Source organism: Lactuca saligna, chromosome 1 (assembly GCF_052625555.1).
Source record: "Lactuca saligna cultivar CGN05327 chromosome 1, ASM5262555v1, whole genome shotgun sequence".
Taxonomy (NCBI): domain Eukaryota; kingdom Viridiplantae; phylum Streptophyta; class Magnoliopsida; order Asterales; family Asteraceae; genus Lactuca; species Lactuca saligna.
In genome coordinates, this window is record NC_136417.1 from 78,622,314 (window position 1) to 78,641,254 (window position 18,941).

General features: G+C 39.6%; 1 protein-coding gene across 1 annotated transcript; it reads right to left on the reverse strand.

The window, feature by feature from the left end:
• Positions 1-4,695: 4,695 nt before the first annotated feature.
• On the reverse strand, positions 4,696-5,303 carry LOC145008887 (HMG1/2-like protein). Its single transcript, XM_078967515.1, has 4 exons — positions 5,257-5,303; positions 5,020-5,109; positions 4,809-4,929; positions 4,696-4,740 (listed from the first exon to the last, which is right to left on the reverse strand). Exons 1-4 carry the CDS (start codon positions 5,301-5,303, stop codon positions 4,696-4,698), a joined length of 303 nt encoding a protein of 100 aa, XP_078823641.1.
• Positions 5,304-18,941: the final 13,638 nt, after the last annotated feature.

Genomic DNA, 18,941 nt, shown 5'->3' on the forward strand with positions numbered 1-18,941 from the left:
GTACAGAGAGTATACTCCCAAAGTTATATATAATAAGGATCCCATAGGCTAAGAATGTGTGGTTTCGCCCTATTTCCTTTTCCTTGTTGGGATGTGGACCTAGAGTAGTATCACATATTCGGAGGCCTATCGGATCTAAGTTATATATGATTTGTATACTCCGTGTAATCGTAGCAGGACTCGATATGGATCACATAGTGAAATGTTAATAATCTCCTAGGATTCTTTAGACATTTCCGTTTTTGCACGATCCCTGTAGAAAACCATATCCACTTCAGTGCTTGACAGAAGAGTTGATTCCGACCCCGAAGAAGTTCATTGCGAAGATTTCTCGTTCGGAAATAAATGAACTGGGTCTGGACACTACTAGAAAAAAGGCCTTTTACGACGCTCATTGCACGTCGTAAAACGCTCAGACGACGCGCAAATGCGTGTAAAGGAAGGCCCTGTCATAAAGAGAGACGACGCGCTTTTATGCGTCGTCTATAGACGACGCGCATTTACGACGCGCGGTTACGACACGCAATGCGTATCAAGGAAGGCCCTGTCATAAAGGAAGACAACATGCATTCGTGTGTCGTAACCTTACGACGCACGTGTTAATGACACGCAATGCGTATCAACAAAGCCCCTGTCAAGAAAGGCCATGTCATAAATGAAGATGACATACATTTTTGCGTATCGTAAATTTAAATGTTTAAAAAAAATAAATTTATATATTTATTAATTTTTAAATTAAATTTTCATTTAATTTCTTATAATAGAAATAAAATACCATATACAAAAAATACAATCCATTGCATAATATAAAATAAATTGCACAAATTATAATGTCATACAAAGAATCATTCAAATGTTAAACAAAAATAATACATTGCTAACATGTGTTATACATTCCTATAAAACTAACAAATAATCATACAACTCTGTTTCTTACTGGAAAGGAATGCCAAACATGATTACAAGTCTCCCTTAATCTTGATTATAATCAAATGTATCTTTAATTCTTTATATAAATGAAGCTTAAATGATGTCTTTAAATAATGAACACAATAAATGTTATAAACCTTTTGAGGCCCCATAACATCAGGATATGAGTTTTCTATTTCAACTGCAGGACTACCGTTAGTTTAAGGATCACTTTTTGGACGCTTTTTCTTCTGCATACATTAACAAACATGTTAACTTTCAAGAAATATATTTAGTTTTTAGGCTCATAGTGGCATGCATATAGCTAAGGTGAGAGAAAGGTATACATACAGCTAGTAAGACATCCAGACTATCCATAACAGGTGGTTTCAAATTTTCATAATCAACTGCATTGTAAGATAACATGAACACAAGAAAGGTAATCAAAGGTTAAAATATTACATATTTACATGTTAAAAGTGTAAAGAAAAGATGATGTGGTTACACAGCTTACCATCAGAATTTAAGAGGTCGCTACTTAATGTGTGTCCTACTTGTGCCATAGAAATCAACTACAATCACCACACACACCGAAAAGGGTCATGTATACAGAAATGGTGGATAGAAGAGAAAGAAGATAAAGCTAAAAAACTAACTGCATTGTAGTAATAAACTCTTTGAAGCCAAGAAAGCCTTGTCGTCTAGAATCTGCAATTGCCCATACCTTAAGAAGTAGTATGAACAGGCGTAGAGAAATAGTTAGGACAGATTGGGATTAAAAGAGTAGAAAAGCAGAAAGAGAACTATAAGCTAACTTCTGTGCCCTTATGAGCACACTTAGCAATCAAATTAATGATCAAAACTTGAGGAGGTAAAACACTATCTAAAAAATAAATAATCATTTATTTAGAGAGTTAAATGCAAAAAATAGTAACATACTCTTATTGATTTGTTCTAAAATCAAGAAATTCCTATGGTTTTGGTCCTAAGAAAGTTGAAATGACTATTTTTCCCTTTTACTTTTAATTAATAAAATATTAAAACAAATATGAAAAAACATAAAAAAATAAATTAAAAGGGCAAAACAGTCATTTCAAATCTTTCAGGGACCAAAACCAATTTTGTAGTTTTGTCAACAAAAAAAAATAGTAATTTTTATCATTTAAAACTTCAATTCAAAAACACTTAACCTCTATTCAGCATCACTTCTAGGTAGAAGGGTAAAATGGTCATTTACTCAATAAATAACCAGTCTATATGTTCATTCATTACTTTCAAGAGACAGATATCATTTATCCATCCAGAAATTTAACAGAAAAAAATTAAAAAAAGAAAAAAAAAAAAAAAAAAGAAGAAAGCTCTTACCTGTTATGCAAAGGACCATACCATTAAGCAACAACCATCCCTCATGGCCATTCCTTGAGAAGAATTGATAGATATAATGTGGAGATATTGCCTTGAAAATAGAAGGGTAATGATATATGATGTTGTAAATTCCAATAAAAGGAGTAGTCAATGTCCATGCACCCATAATAGGTGAGAACAAAAAGCTCGCTCTTGCAGTTCCAAATTTTTAAACCAAAAAACAGAACAACAAGAACAAATGCAGACAGAGCTTCCACTAGAGCTGAAAAGTAAAAAAAACATAAAAAAATATGACAAGATCTTTATAAATGTAGTTGAATAAACAAAAATCAGAGGAATGATGCACAGATGATGATGAAGCAGAGACAAATAAGAAAGTAGATTCAAAGAAGAAAGGATGGTTTTCATCCATGTTCCAAAGGTTAGTTTATAACTCGTATTTTTTTTCATTTTTAGCATTTTTAATGGTCATTTAGTCTCATTTAGATGGTCTATTCAGTCTAGAAAGGCAACACTCCTTATGTTGTAACAGAGTTGGAAAGTCAATAAATCTTGCCAAGGTATAAAAAAATATTAAAAATTGAATCTTGGCATACAAAAAACAAAAAAATAATATGTGAAATGTTGTGTGCATAATATGGTAAATATATATATATCATCAAGGATATTAATTATTATTTATTAAAATCAAATAAATCATTTTGAAAGCAAAAAGTAGGCTACTTACCACATTTTCTGGAAGAGATGTTGTAACAGACTTTCCAATATCTGATGCAGCCATAAGTTCATCAGGAGGAGGCTTTTCCTTAAAGACATCCCTACCCTTGGTTGCATCATCAGGTTCCTCTGGTTCTCTTCGGCTATTTTTATTTTTATAACATATGAACAATCATAAATATATGATTTTACTTTTACACAAAATAATATATATATATATATATATATATATATATATATATATATATATATATATATATATACCTGAACAAATAGATTCTGTGTTTCTTAAAAGCACAGCATAACAAAGTAGGATCTGTCATGGGATCTTTGCTTTCATTCACATTTACAGCAGCAGCAGGAATTTTTCGCACTTTTTTACTGCTTTGATCACCTTGATACAAAGCAATTCTTAAAAACCTGTCATTATTTTCCACCTTCCCTAATATTCTGGAAACTTTGTTTGCTTGCAGATTTACAATCTATCACCAATTTATGAATAAAACATTAGAAAATAAAATCTTCGGATTACTGCATACACCTTAGAATTTGAGAAAAACAAAATGGCACAAGGTAAAATTTCTTACTTTAATACCAAGGAGAGTTGGATAAATAATGAAATTAGAGCTTTCATCAAATAGTGCATTTGGCTGTGGGACATTTTCTGTTTTTTCAATTTCTCTTTCAACTGCCATTCTTCTCCCAAAATTAATAGCTTCTAATCGATACAAAGGAACATCGCTTCTTTGAAGATCTTGAGCATTCTAAACAAACCAAAGTTAGGTTAAATCTTCATAATAGTTAAGGATATATACGTTTAAATGTCATGAAACTGAGGGTAAAAGAGTAAATTTACTTACCTCAAGTGATTCATCATAGACACGTCTTAGTTTACTAGTTCTATACCAAAATATACATATTCTTCGATCTGGTGATGTGATTGCAAATTCTTTAATTTCATCATCAAAAAAATTAAGTTTTTTTAATTAAAATATGTTGATATTGAATGTTAGATACCTGTTCAGAATCACCCCACTGGCGGAAAGCAGAAAAGGATTGCAAACGAGTTCAAATATACTGGCCACCAACTGTGAGCCCAGGTCCCTCTACAATGAGAAAGAAAAATAGTAAATGAAAATGAAAATAGATTTATTATTTATCTTATAAAAAAAGGATTTACCTGAGCCACATCATTCAAAAACCCCTCACGCACAAGACCACTGATGACCTCCATTTTTGATGTGACCTTCCTTGAAAAAAGATAATAGAAAAATTAAGATTGTAAAAGTTTAACAAGAATCATGTATATGAGATACATCAAGATTGCATATGAAAGTGAATACGTGAGATCATGGCACAATATATAGTTAGATATTTATAAAATAACCAAAAAAAAAGTCGTTACTATTTATGCAACACAAAACACACCTGGTTAGGCAATGCTCTTAGAGAAATGATCAATTCAGCAGGATGATCATCTCCGTCTCTACCTGCACGTACCTTTCCAGGTGTAGCATCTAAAACCCAAACCTTAAAAAATAATAACAACATCTTATAATATTATTTATCCAGACATCACTTAATGACAAGAAACAAAACAGGGCCTTACTCTTACAGGCCTTGCAAGTGGCTTTGCAGCTTGTTCGACCATGCTCAGTGAAACTGGATCATAATAATAAGTATGAAAACCAAGGAAAGAGAGCACTAGTATAGTTTTAACTTCCATTTTGCCCCACCAGCTTTACCAACCTGATAATTATACACAAGTGAAATCCAAATCAAAATCTAAAAACACAAACTCAACTCAATCTAGATACAGAATACTTGAAACAAAGCTTAAGAAGTTTCGATGACAAAAGGCAAAAAGGAAGATCACTTACAGCAGCAACAGATTTGTTGTCAGGGTGATCTTCTTTGAACTGCTTTCTAAAGTCCTCCCTTTATAACATTAACAAGAGGAAAAATATTTAAACTTTGGAAATGGAAGTAAAACATGGAGGTAGTGATAAACGAAGAACAGCTACTAACATGAACACAAAGAAGGCGCTAGCGGGTCTCTTGGGTTTATTGGGATCCTTAGCTGCTTTCCCCTTGGCTGCAGTCTTCTTTACAGCCAACCTAAAATTACAACAAACAATTGTTAAAAAGTACCGAAATCATGATCCTGAGGAAGAACAAAAACCTAATTTCATTGAAGACGAAAAAAAATACAACATTAAACCCTAGCAGATGGTATGTTTTAAACATAGTTAGATTAAATCGTACATGGTATCGGCTTTCCTCGTAGCACCGCTTGATTTGCTTCCTTTCATCTTTTGATCCTGGATGAAACAACCGAAACAACAAACTAGGTCAAAAATCGAAGCGAAAATGGTTGTAAATGAAAAAAATTAGAGTCGACATCGAGGAAAAAGAGGAAGAAAACATACCTAGTTAGCAAAAAATCTAGGGTTAGGGTTTGATTCGTTTGCGATTGGGGGATACTGGGGTAAGGAAATCGACTTATAAATGGCTACGATACGTCGGCAATAGAACTATTTGGGCGGGAAGATTTTCATTCCAAGAGGTCTTGATTATGTTCATGATTTTGGGCCCATTTTGGATAAAACAATGGGGCTTCATTGGTGGTCGTGGTGAACCAGAGAGAAGACGAGGGGTGGTGGGTGTCTAGGTTGTTGTTGAACAGTAGGGGTAGAGAGAGAGAGATAGAGAGAGAGAGAGAGAGACTTACAGTTGTTCGTGTATTACCTGCATCAAATTGAAATTAAGGGAATGTTGATAGGGCGGAGGTGGTGAATGAGATGTTTGGTGATACTGATAAGAAGGAGATCAAGTAGAGATCCGATGAACGAGATGTTTGATGATACTGAAGATGAAGATGACGGACCTAGGGCTTTTTCTTGCTAAGTAGAAGAGGCGGGGGGATTAATTTTGGGATTCAATAGGCGGGGGTAATTTTCGTCGATTTCATTTCCCGCCTAAAACGCATGTTTCACTTAAAATTATAAAGTGACACATTCACATGACGCACATTTTATGAAAGGTGCCCTCCGCATTTTTTTTTTCTTTTCTGACACTAATTTTAGGGCGCGCAAAAATGCGTGCTCTCTATCCTTCAAATTTTGCAAAACTGACATTATCTTTTAGGGCACTTACAAATGCGCGTCGTCTATCAGCGAGTGTCATTGTTTGCGCGTCATTAAAGGGCTATTTTCTTGTAGTGGGACTATTGAAATCACCAAGTGTCTATATCTTTTAAGGACATTGGTGAGAGATTCGCCTAAACTTCCGAGATTTCCAGTCATCCATCATGAAGTGATGACACCCAGAGTCAGATTCGGAAGTAAGGCAGAGTAAAAATTCAATATATCCATACGAGAAGAGAACCCTAGGTAACTACCCGAAGGAAACCAACGCCGGTCCAAGTAAAGAATATGAGGTAGACAGAGGGAGCCAGTACATGGAACCCGAGAAATGTCTTTTCCTCGTGTTCGTCACGCTAATACACTCCTAAAATAATACAATTTAGTGAGTTAGTGGTTACACTACTCACGTTATGTGTTAGCTAAATCGCCTTGTTCCCGTTGCCAGTGATACGCTTAGAGCGGATCCCCACACCTCTGTTGAGGTTGTTTAGCCATAAGTCTTCATGAGCCTCTCTTTCCGCGGTTTCGTTCCGAATTGTTCTCAAATCTCTCTAGGCCGGAGAGTTAAACCTTTCCCAGTATAAAGGTAACTTAGTAGGAACGACTCGCATCTTATGGCCTTTCTGATACCCACACTCTTACCATGTACACCAGGACTACATCATAGGGATGTAGGTCGACACTCAGACAACCGGTACCCGAGGCACAGGAAAATTTATGCCTAATACAGTAAGGACAGATATGTCCGGGGTGAGCAATCGTCTCTCATTATCTTGTGTTCCTTTGCGTGTAGGAAAACCATGCCTCCAAAGAAGCGTAACCAGTCCACAAGCAAGAAACCTACTTTCTTATTTGATGAAGCTACGTTCCAAGCTGCAGTCTCGGCAGCCGTAGCAGCTGTCATGGCTCACCTGAATGCTAACAACGCCAATGTTAGCAAGAGCCCTATCGGAAGTTCCGATCCTAGTAGTGGACAGTAAAAACCAACCTCTGCATACCCAGCCACCCAAGAACTTCACTCAAATCCACGGAAGAGAAAGATCAAGATCAAGGAGGGAGATACCTCGGCTTAAGGACCTTCCGAAGGGCAACGAGCTGAGACAGTCAATATTCCTGCCAACTCTTCCATCCCTACTTCAAGAAGACTATACCTAGGAAACCTTCCCCACTACAGCAAGTGTAGCTACCATCATCATGGTATATGTCGGGAACTCTATTGTGCTAGATGCCACATGTTGGGGCATACTGCTCGCGTCTGCAGAACCCCGGTTGAGTTCATTACATCAACCACCAATTTGGCGGCCAATCCAGTTTGTCGTCTATGTGGTGAGATTGGACACTTCAAGAAGGACTGCCCAACTGAAGGAAAGGACAAGGACACAAGAGGAGTCTAACTATAATGCTTAGGGAGAAGCATCAAGGAAACCGGTAGATTTTGGTACCTCTCTTAATCTCAGACAACTAAACCGAAAACATTAAAAGACTAATTCAAAATGTAGATATTTCCCATTAAAGCGAAAGTCACAGCACTGTTATAAAATTTAAAATTCATCAGGTAAAACTATAATGGCTAAACATATACGTTACGGCCATGTATAATTGAGATGGATAGACCTAGAGTAAGTGAATGTCGCCTCATTTCCTGTTCCTCGTTTGGTTGTGGATTTAAGATGGAGTCACTCAGTCAACAGTCGTCCCCATCTTAATTATGCATGACTAGTATATGTGAGGCAATTATAGAAATGCCTCGTGAGAATCCATTCATAAAAAGGTACTCTACTCAGAAACACTTAGGACTCTCTATAGTTTCGCATCGACTCTATCGGTCCAAGTATCCGCGACAGTGATACAAAGGACGAAACCCGAGACGCCTAGAACTTGTGTGCCTGTTCGGCGCAAGACTCTATCGATCCTCGTCTTATATCATGTCGAAGTGTGCCAACTTCGACGACCCTATCGATCATGGTTTGACGTAGTGCAACCATGTGTAAACCCCTAGTGTTGTGTAAAAAGAACTTTCTTCGTAGCCATGTCGGGGAATAAAAGTTCTTCTGAACCTAAAACATAATACAAATAATCAAACCTAATGCGATCCGTCAGTCGTCCCTCTTACCTCAAACCTTCCGAAGTACCCAAGAGAAGGGTACCGCACGCTGTTGACCGACCCCTCTTAGTCATATGGAAACCGAAGCGAAAGATACTACAGACACTCCAGAAGACAATAACCACCCGAAGCATACCTCATAGATTCCCTAGAAAGACCCTTCATCCTATCCCATAGAACGAGAGCTAGAATCAAGAGAACCCCTACGGATTGAACTACTATAATGATCACAGATCCGAAGTTTGTTGTCATTCCAGTCAAGCCAACATAGTAGCTAACACCCTCGGTTGATAAAGAAATCTGAGTCGTGAGAGTCAAGGACATTGACTATGACCACCCATTCATGCTTAATCCCCCGAATTAAGCATCGCAGTAGATAGCTCAGAAATACGAAAGCTGCGATGAGTTAAACTCTGAAAAGAATGGATGAGGAAATTAAAGTTCCGAGTGATGGAACCCTATACTCACTAGGTTTGACCTAGACCGAGAAAACTCAGAACCTTCAGAAGAGTAGTTGCAGAAAGTGTTCGCACTACTCATGCACTTCGTCCACCCCGTTATAGACAACTGGTGCCTAGGATCCTCCGCCCTCTCGCATGGAGGAAGTCATCGTCGCCCTGTAGACGATAGATTACATTCTCCGAAGTGAACACTAGGATACCGAGAACCACAGGATAACCTCCGCAGCCAAGAATACATGATCAAAGTGAGAAAGTAGTCGCATCAAGCCTCATGACCCAGATCCTGAAGAGATTATAGACTTGACACCAGCCTTGGTGTTAGTCGAGGGGTTATGCAGGAGCATGTGTTTTCTGCACTAGAATAAACCAAAGTCTTAGAGATTCATCGGACTGTTGGGTGTTCCACGAATACTATCTCATGCAGAAATAGTAGAACCACCTCCCGAGATAGTCCAACACTCGTCTGGTGAAACCCTATCTCCCCGACCCTGAGGCTTTCCGATAGAAATACCTCAAGCATCAGAAGTGCGGATTCATTTTGCACAAGCTTGAGATAGACACTTTACAGCAAACAGATAACCAGAGTCACGCAACCCATTCGACGATCTAAAAATCCTATAACAACCAGTTGACAGGAAACGCGAAACCAAAGACAACCCGAGCTTCCTAAGAACCAACCTGAAGGACTACACTACCAGTAAGAGAGGGAACGTTAGGAACTTCGGAATGGCGATCACACCAGTGATGATCTTGCCATAGAAGTACACTATGCTCTATGTACTGAAAAGCTCTACTCTTTCGAGAGCTTAGGACCACCCGAGATCCTTTACGGAGATTGGTCCAACCCACGTCTGACCACTACTACTTTCGGATATTCCACAAGTTTCATACTAGATCGATGCACTCCTTAGACTTGATCAGTATTGCCCGACGTCACTTTTCGTATCCCACTCATCCAGATGAAAACCATTAAGAACCCTAACCTCGTAGATACACTAGTCGGAACTCGCTAACTACACAAGACGGAATCCGCATCCCGTAGGTGAAGGTTTGTTGGAATGACAAACACAAACCAGAGTTCACTTAGGAATGCGAGGACGAACCAAATAGGAATTACCCTTCCTGCCTCAATCATCCATACCTAGTACCTTGCCTAGACCTGAATTTCGGGATGAAATTCCCTCTAACGGGGGGATGATGTGACAACTCAAAGTTTATTTCGTTACATTACCCCGTTTCCGTTAACGGAATATTCCATCCTTTGAAAGTTTCGTTAATTTAAGGTCGTCAAATGAATAAATGTCTTATTTATTTATATATTATGTCATTATAGTCGTAATAAAGTAAATAAAAACACTTAAGTTGCATTTCCATTTAATTGGAAAAAGTTAGTTTTTATTATTACGACCACTAAATCGGGGGCGACCAAAAGCCCCGTATAACGGCAGTATCGGGTAGAATTCCACTTAGCCCCAACTCCAATCCCTATATAAGGGAGAGTAAACTTCATTTCAACCTTTTTTCACTCTCTCTCTATACACTATCTTTAGGCTCGTTTTCAACTCGAATCCGCAACCGAACGCTTCCAAATCGTAAGTCCACTTACCCTAGCTTGTTCTAAACACCTTGGCTTGTGATTTTACCCCAAAATTCGACCATATGAACTCACAAAGAGGAGTTTACGGCCCAGGAACACTCTAGGGCTGTAAACCCCTTAAATGTGGCCAAAATGACCCGAACTTGTCCCATTGAGCCTAGGAACCAATTAAGGAATTTGTCTAGGAGTGTTTAATTATCAAAACTCTGGATTATAGGGCATAAAAGAGATTTTACGGCCCAAGCACATGCTTAGCCCGTAAACACCTCTTAAACTTGTCAAAATGCCCCAAAAACACTCCCAAACCACCCTTAGGCTTAATACATAATTTAGGGACTTGCTATTTTGGGTTTAGACCATTCAAACATAAGGAATTGAGGGATAAAAAGGAGATTATGGCCCAGGCATATGCCAAGGCCATAAACACCCCCAAACCTCACCAAATAGTAGTTTTATTTCCCCCAAATTACCTTATACTTCATTATAAATTACTAGGAGTGTAATAAGGGCTTTAAACTTCCATAAAATCAAAGGGTAGGAGTTCACGGCTGTGAACTCCCATAAGGGTGGTTCATGGGCCATAAACTCCCATATTGTCCCTTTAAAAGCCTTAAACCCCTTCATACCATTTAGTTTTGGACCTAGAAAAATTCCACGAACAAGATAGAGCCCTTAAGACACCCTAGAACCCCTCACCATGAGTTTACGGCCGTAAACTCATGGGGAGTTGTCCCTGGGCCGTAAACACCATAAGGTGAGTATACTCTTGGAGAGTAAACTCCATTCCTAAGCCATCCACACCCTTAAATGTCACCCGGGACACACCAAACACTTAACCAAAGTGTTTTCCGCTCCTTAGAGTGCGTATACTTGTTTAAATAGTATTAAATGTACTAATTGTATGTGAACATATGTTATCATATGTTAAATAGGTCACTAAGTGTGTCCAAGTCTTTACTTGACACCGGGCACCCAACCGACACCTTCGTCGGATCCACTTACACCAGGTGAGTTCATACCCCCGAATGAACCTTTTAAATGTTTTTTTTACATGTTTTATAGGGGGCGATACAAGTTAAACATGCCAGTTATCATATCAATCACATGTGATTGATAACCCGCATGCACAAGAATTTACCACACTGTAAATTGTTTTACCGAGTAGGATACTATAAATGGTTTTCCTAAAATGTTTTCACTTGTTCATAACTCTTAGTTATACTTTTTTATCAAAGTTCATTTTAAACTGGTTTTTGAAAGGTTTCCAAAGAATTTCTAAAGGTTTTCAAACTTATTTTACCAAAGAATACCAAGTTGTGACTTTCTTAAGTATAAAGGTTTTTCAAAGGTTTTCATCAAAGTTCTCTTTCATGTCGTATACTCTTGCTTGTTAGATGTCGCTGCTTCGCTTTTACTTAGTTTAAACTCCTACATGATAACGTTTCCACTTGTGATACACTTATATTTGGTAACGCTTATACTTCATGATTCGATTACCCCACACTGTTTGTTTACACTTTACGATTTGGTTGTTCCACACTATTCGTTCACACTTGATGATTCAGTTGTTCCACACTATTCATTCACACTTTATGATTCAGTTATTCCACACTACTCGTTCACACTTTATGATTCAGTTATTCCACACTATTCGTTCACACTTTATGATTCGGTTATTCCATATTGTACGGTTACACACCACGACTCAGTTATACATCACGATACGATTCCATTTGTTACACACTCAGTCGTAGTTGGATGTATGGTTGTGCTTGTATAGGTGCATATAAATAATGATTGAAGGACTTAGGAAGGTTTGTCCGCCCTATTTCCTTTTCTTCGTTGAGATGTGGTCTGGTGGGATCGGATGGCCGTCCGAAGGTCGTTTGATTCATTAGTTGTATGTTATGTATACGAGCATAGACATATATGTTTACTCTAGTCAGTTAAGTTATGAGTCTCTACCTCTAGTTCAACACTTATATTGGAAACACACTACCCACTATTTGGGATGCATCTTCGGGACATGGCCTTCTCCGTCGTCTAGTTGGTAACCAGAGTCTCCTGTAGGGAGAGCGGATATTGTGTGTATAGATCTATACGGGATTGACACCCCCGCACCCTGACTGCTAGCTACAATCCATGGCCCACCAAGCCAAAGGGGTGACAAATGTCATATTTTATAAACGCTTTTAGGGCGTCAGGTACTCTAGTGTCGGTTAGTATGGTTACGAGTATCCCTGGTTGCCTTATAATTCATGGCCTTAAGGTAACGGTATTTCACCAGCAACTTACACTGTATGTTGGAAACTCATTCTCAGAGTCACGCTGTTTTTAGACCTTGCAAATTGTATCCTTCATTTGACACTGTCTACGGTCTGTACTCTCTGTTTTAGACCTTGCTAGATGTATCTTTCATTTGATACTGTCTGCGGTCTGTATTCCTTGTTTTAGACCTTACTATTTGTTCCTTCCACTTGGTACCGTCTGGGGTCCGTATCTCCTTTTGTTAGATTGAGCCAGGCATATCGTTCGTTTGATACTCTCCTGGAGTCTATGATTCCTTTTGCCTTAGTCAGCAGTCCTCACTGCTGAGGCATATGTTATTTCCCTGATTTCTCTTGCTTTCTTTAAAAATCAAATTATGTATTTTGATAATGATAGAGATTAAGGGAAAACTACTTTTTACCACATAACTCCGTCCAGTCTTGGTAGAAGACTGCTTTTATTAAAGAAAATATAGGATTTTCTGGAAAGGACTCTATTTCACTGTATACTTGAAAACTACTACTTACATAAAGTTTTTGCATAAAATGACACTAAATACTTATGAACTCACCAGCATTTGTAAAAATGTTGATACTCGCTTTTCAATTAACTTGTATTCTCAGGTCAGCATTAGACAGGTACATCCCCGGAGCTGTTGATGAAGATAGCTTAGTACCATGTTATATTTATTATATTTGCTTGTATTACTCGGATATATTGTAATGTAAACTATGTAAAACTATTACTATTAATGCAATGTTTTGTTGTACTTTGATTACTATAATGCATGTGTTGTGATACTTGACATGACGTCATCCACCCCAGAATGTTTCCGCCGTTCCAGTTTTGGGGTGTGACAATATCTTACTATGGGATGTGAGTAAAGGTATCATTTCACGCTTTAGTGACTTGGCAACCCTCTTATTTATGAACATATGTTAAGATCCAAACGTTTAAAGAGTTAATTACCTCTTTCACATGAGCTATGCTTTATACTCCTTGCTTGAACGTACGATATCTAACTATGGGATATAGATAAGGGGATCATTTCACGATTCAGTGGCTTGGCAACCCTCTTATCTTTGACCATAAGTTGAGATCGTTAAGGTTTATAACATTTTCATGTTATCAAAACTCGAGATCCTACCCTAGTAATCACTTAAGGTTTATAACATTTTCATGTTATCAAAGATCAGGATCCTACCCCAGTAATTACTTAAGGTTTATAACATTTTCATGTTATCAAAGATCGGGATCCTACCCCAGTAATTACTTACGGTTTATAACATTTTCATGTTATCAAAGATTGGAATCTTGTCCTAGAAATTACATAGGATTTATAACATCTTCATGTTATCGTACGATAGGAATTTTCCCCAGTTATTATAACTAAGGATCTCTCCCATGAATTACATCACAAGTTGGGATCCTCCCCAGTATATAACATTAACATGTTATCAATTGAACTTATGGTGTTACCCAAGAATTATGTCAATTTTTATAACCTAAAAAAGTTATCCTAAGAAGAAAATTCCCCTGTATGATTTTATGGTTAATGATCCTCATCCTTAAGGATCCTCGTCATTAAGGATTCTCATCGATAAGGATCCTTGTCAATAAGAATCTTATCATCAAAAGTCAATAGCGACCTAAGTTCTTTCCTAGGTTAAGATTTATCCTCAGTAAATTCTAAGATTGAAGAACTTATGAAGCTTAAGGAAAAACTCGAAGACAATTAGGTTCCATCTTTCCTTGTTCTTAAATTTGAAATCTTTTAAGTAAAATTAAGGATCTTAAACTTTTCAGGATCCTAAACCAATTGCTGATTTATAAACTTTCATCACTTCAGAGTCATTTACTATTTTAAATTGATATCTTTAAAGAAGTTTTAAAGCACTTAGATTTACCAAAATTAGTTCTTAACAAATTCATTCATAGTTGTTTTATTATAAAAAACATGTTCAGATCCTAAAGTAAATTTATAAGGTGTAACACCGTAAATTTCAAGGCAAAAATTTTCATTTAATATAATCATTTTAATATTAAAACACTTGTTAAAAATCTCGTTCATAATAGAATTACAAAGCATAGTTTCATTTTCACTTGTATAGGAAACCAGGATCCTCCAAAATTTGACTCTTTCTCTGGTGTGTACAATCGAGCCGGTGCCATCCCGTGTTACTGAAAGAACCTGAAAACAACATAACACAAAACATTGTAAGCACGAAGCTTAGTGAGTTCCCCAATATACAACTTACGCATATACGTCTTTCCAGGCCCTGACCTTCCGGTCCACAACACAACCCGCCTTCCGGCCCTTAACATAATCACCTTCCGGTCCGTAACATATTCGCCTTCCGGCCCATAACATATTGCCTTCCGGCCCATAACACATTGCCTTCCGGCCCATAAAACATACACAGCACATAAAACAATTAACTTACCACATATAGCACATATATCACATATCATATCCGACCTTCCGGTCACGTAGCATATTGCCTTCCGGCCCATATAAACATACATAGTATGCATAGTAATTACCTTTCCATCTATAGCACTTATAACACATATCATATCCGACCTTCCGGTCACACAGTAAAACCCTTCCAGGTACAGTATAGTGAGAAGACTCACCTCGCGGGTACTGAAAGTTAGCAACTCCTGAAATCCCTCGTACTTGATCCGCCGAGCTACAAGCTCCCTATAACATCATATATCTCTTATTAATATTTTTATCTTCCACGTTAACTGACCCTAAGAAATCACACATGGGTCAACTCTGTTCAACGGTCCACGGTCAACTCGACCGGACTCGGCGAGTACTCTGGCGACTCGGCGAGTCTAGTCGTCCTCCAATCCTCTAAGGTTTCCCTTCTACTCGTCGAGTATCCTCCTTGACCCGACGAGTTACTCCTGGAAGAATCGCAGGGCCACCCCGACTCCACTCGCCGAGTCTGAGGAACAGATCGACGAGTCCCAGCTATTCTTCAAGCTACTCGCCGAGTCTGCTCATCTGACTCGGCGAGTCCATGCCATGCAGCCGCTCAAACTGCTTCCTAAGGTCCTAACTGCTCCGACCATTCATAGGTCTGGCCTTCCTCGACTGGTCCATTATGTAAGGTCTTCATTTAGGTGCTCATGCTACACCCCGAGACTTATAATTCACGTGTTGACCTAAGGCATAAGGATTTCAATCCAAAACCTTCACCAATTCCCGAAATGCACAGACATGGGGCATTCTGGACCTCCAAGGGTCCCAACACAGGGTTACAATCGTTTGGGGGACTAGGGTAACATTCAATCTATCCGCAAAAGGGTTCCATAAACCCTAATCCTCTAAATACATCACCATAGCAGAGTATACTCGAATTCTTACCTGGATAATGTACTCTCTGTGTCCCCAATCCTTAGAACGTGATTCCCTTGCTGTTCCTTTAGCCAAGCCCTTCTCTTCCTTGCACAACAACTCCTTCAAAATCATCAATGGCCTTTAATCTTGCTCTAGATGCACACAATCGATTTAGGGTTCTTCTCAGAAGGCTAAGACGAACAATGACGGCCTATAAGTCCTTTTATACGCCCCAAAACTGAACGGCTAGGGATTTCGCTAAACAACACAGACTCGCCGAGTCCCTATCTGACTCGTCGAGTCCAGTCGCGAACCCGCGACCAGGTATGCGATCCTACTCGGCGAGTCTGGCTCCAACTCGCCGAGTCCCCTCTTAAAACACCCCAAAAATATAATTTAACAATACTTGAAATTCCGGGCTGTTACAATTCTCCCCCACTAGAATCAGACTTCGCCCTCGAAGTCTCACTCTGAAAATAGTTTCGGATGCTGCTCCCGCATCTCACGTTCCGGCTCCCAAGTCATTTCCGATTCCTTCCGGGGTTGCCACTGAACCAACGCCAGAGGTACCTCCTTGTTCCTCAGAACCTTGATCTTCTGATCCCTGATGGTCACTGGTCTCTCAGCAAAATTCAGGCTCGCGTCCACCTAAATGTTCTCTAGTGGAACCACTACTGACTCATCGGCTATACACTTCTTCAATTGCGACACATGAAAAGCGTCGTGGATCTAGCTCAATTCCGTTGACAGCTCCAAACGGTAGGCCACCCGTCCTACCCTCGCAATCTCACGAAAAGGTCCAATATACCGGGGCCCCAACTTGCCCTTCTTCCTGAATCGAATCACTCCTTTCCAAGGAGAGAACTCCAGGAATACGAAGTCGCCGACCTGAAACTCAAACTCGGACCGGCATCTGTCTGCATAACTTTTCTGTTGGCTCTTGGCGATCAATAACCTCTGTTTAACCTGCTGAATCTGCTCTGTCGACTGAAGCACGATCTCTGTACTGCCCACTACTCCCTGTAACCGCGAATTACCCAAGATGCAACTCTACTCTAAATCTCAACGATCACTCGGCCCATAAGGGCTAGGAAACCATGAATCACCGGATCCCCGATCCAAAGCCCACCTTATCCATTTCGGGACGATTGAGAGACCCATTCTCACTCTCAGAGCAACTCTCACGAGTTCTCCTCTTGCAATCGCATATACATGCTGCACTAGCCCCAACGTACCTTTCTCTTCCCTTACCTAGGGAAATCCGCTTGTCGACCTTGCCACTACTCCATGTATCGCACATGCTCCGGATCTGCTCGCAAGGACTCTCGGATCCATGCATTACCTCTCCTCAGCAAATGAGGGTCCGACACCACCTCCTATGCAACAGCTCAAAAGGCGGCATACCAATGCACTAATGATGGCTGTTGATATGAGACAACTCAACCAAGGATAAATACGTACCGTGGCTTCCTCCGAAATCTAATACACATGCCCGAAGCATGTCTTCGAGCGTCTGAATCGTTCACTCTCTCTAAAGTGTCCTTAGATGTCATCAGGATAAGCTCCTTTCTCATATTCCTCTTCAAGACTGAGTACCAGGTCAGCTTTTGGCTCCACAGCTGAGCCCCCAACGTCACCCATATCATGATCCAAGTGTCCCACTAACTTCCTCCCCATGACCACTATCCCGGCCCAGTGACACGCAAGTCACGAAATCCTCTTTTCCTCATGCGAGAAAAATACAATCCAACCGAGGATCGTCTCAACTCAAATCTCTGGTTTCTGCTCCGCATATTCCCTGCGTATCTCCCCGCATCTCCTGACAGAGACGGAGACCCCCGTCTCGCCCCCGACTCAACATCCAAGCTCCAAGGACTCAATACCAGGGCTACTCAAACCCAATTCTTCCACATCATGCACTGCTCGAAAAACATTCCTACATCGAAATTCTCTTGCCATCTAGTGAGTATTGCAACTCCACGCAGCATCACAACACCCTCTGAGTAGGGAGTACTACGGCTCGAATATCCATCACAGACTCTGGAGGCAATCAACATAACAAATGCCCATCTTTGCGAAAATCCACTCTCTCAAATAATCCCCCTGGATGCCCATACTCGAAGGGCTCCCACTAGATTCACAGATACCTGATATGCCACACCTCGACTCAATTCAGGATTCACAAGTAACTCTGAAATAAAGATATCATACTCGGATATCTCAGAATACCCCAACAAAACATCACAAGATCCTGCCACAATCCACTGATCTCCTGCCCCAAGCATCATATAGACACAATAATACATCTCCTCTGAACCCCATAATTAGATCTACATTTTTTTTCCACATTACAACTTCGGTGCATATAATTTCTCGATTGGAATACGAGAAAACACTAACGCTACGAAATATGCTGATAATTCTCCGAAACTCTCTTTCCCGACGCTCAAGATCCAAACAAGGATACGCATACCGACCCCGGGAGTTGGCCGCCCAATCATTCTCTATCTACTTGCAACAACACCAATCACCTGTCATGGATACATTCGTCCTCCTCCTCAAGTACTTCCCGCATTAACTCACTCTGACCCCTTTCCTCGATCACCGACATCTCTGGTCTCATGATTTCTTACAGCATATCTCTATACTCCACTTATAACTACTCTTGACAAATCTTTGCTTTCTTACATACTGCACCCGGTTCTCCCCCACTTAGGGTTCGAACCATCACCAATTAGCACACAACCAACCCACGACTATTTTTCACCAGCGAAATTGCACCTGCTCCAGGAAAGTGCTACGCAACGCCCGATAATTCCCCCTTAAGGAAATCAATCAACCCCCTATACCCTGAACCTCTGATTAACTCTCCAAGAACTTCTCATCACGTCTGCCTCTAATCGTTCCAAATCCCATACCAATCTAACACTAAGCATCTCAACTGATCAATAACATCCCTGGCTTATAGACTGCACCGCAAAATCATCGTTCCTCTCACCTCAACTCATCAACCAATGTTCCG

Bases quoted from the DNA above. Each gene is read 5' to 3' on its own strand.
- LOC145008887 (XM_078967515.1), bottom strand. From the start codon at position 5,303: ATGAAAGGAAGCAAATCAAGCGGTGCTACGAGGAAAGCCGATACCAT. The intron at 4,930-5,019 runs GTTAGTAGCTGT...AATGTTATAAAG, and splicing joins AGCGCCTTCTTTGTGTTCAT to GGAGGACTTTAGAAAGCAGT. The intron at 4,741-4,808 runs GTATCTAGATTG...TATAATTATCAG, and splicing joins AGCTTTGTTTCAAGTATTCT to GTTGGTAAAGCTGGTGGGGC.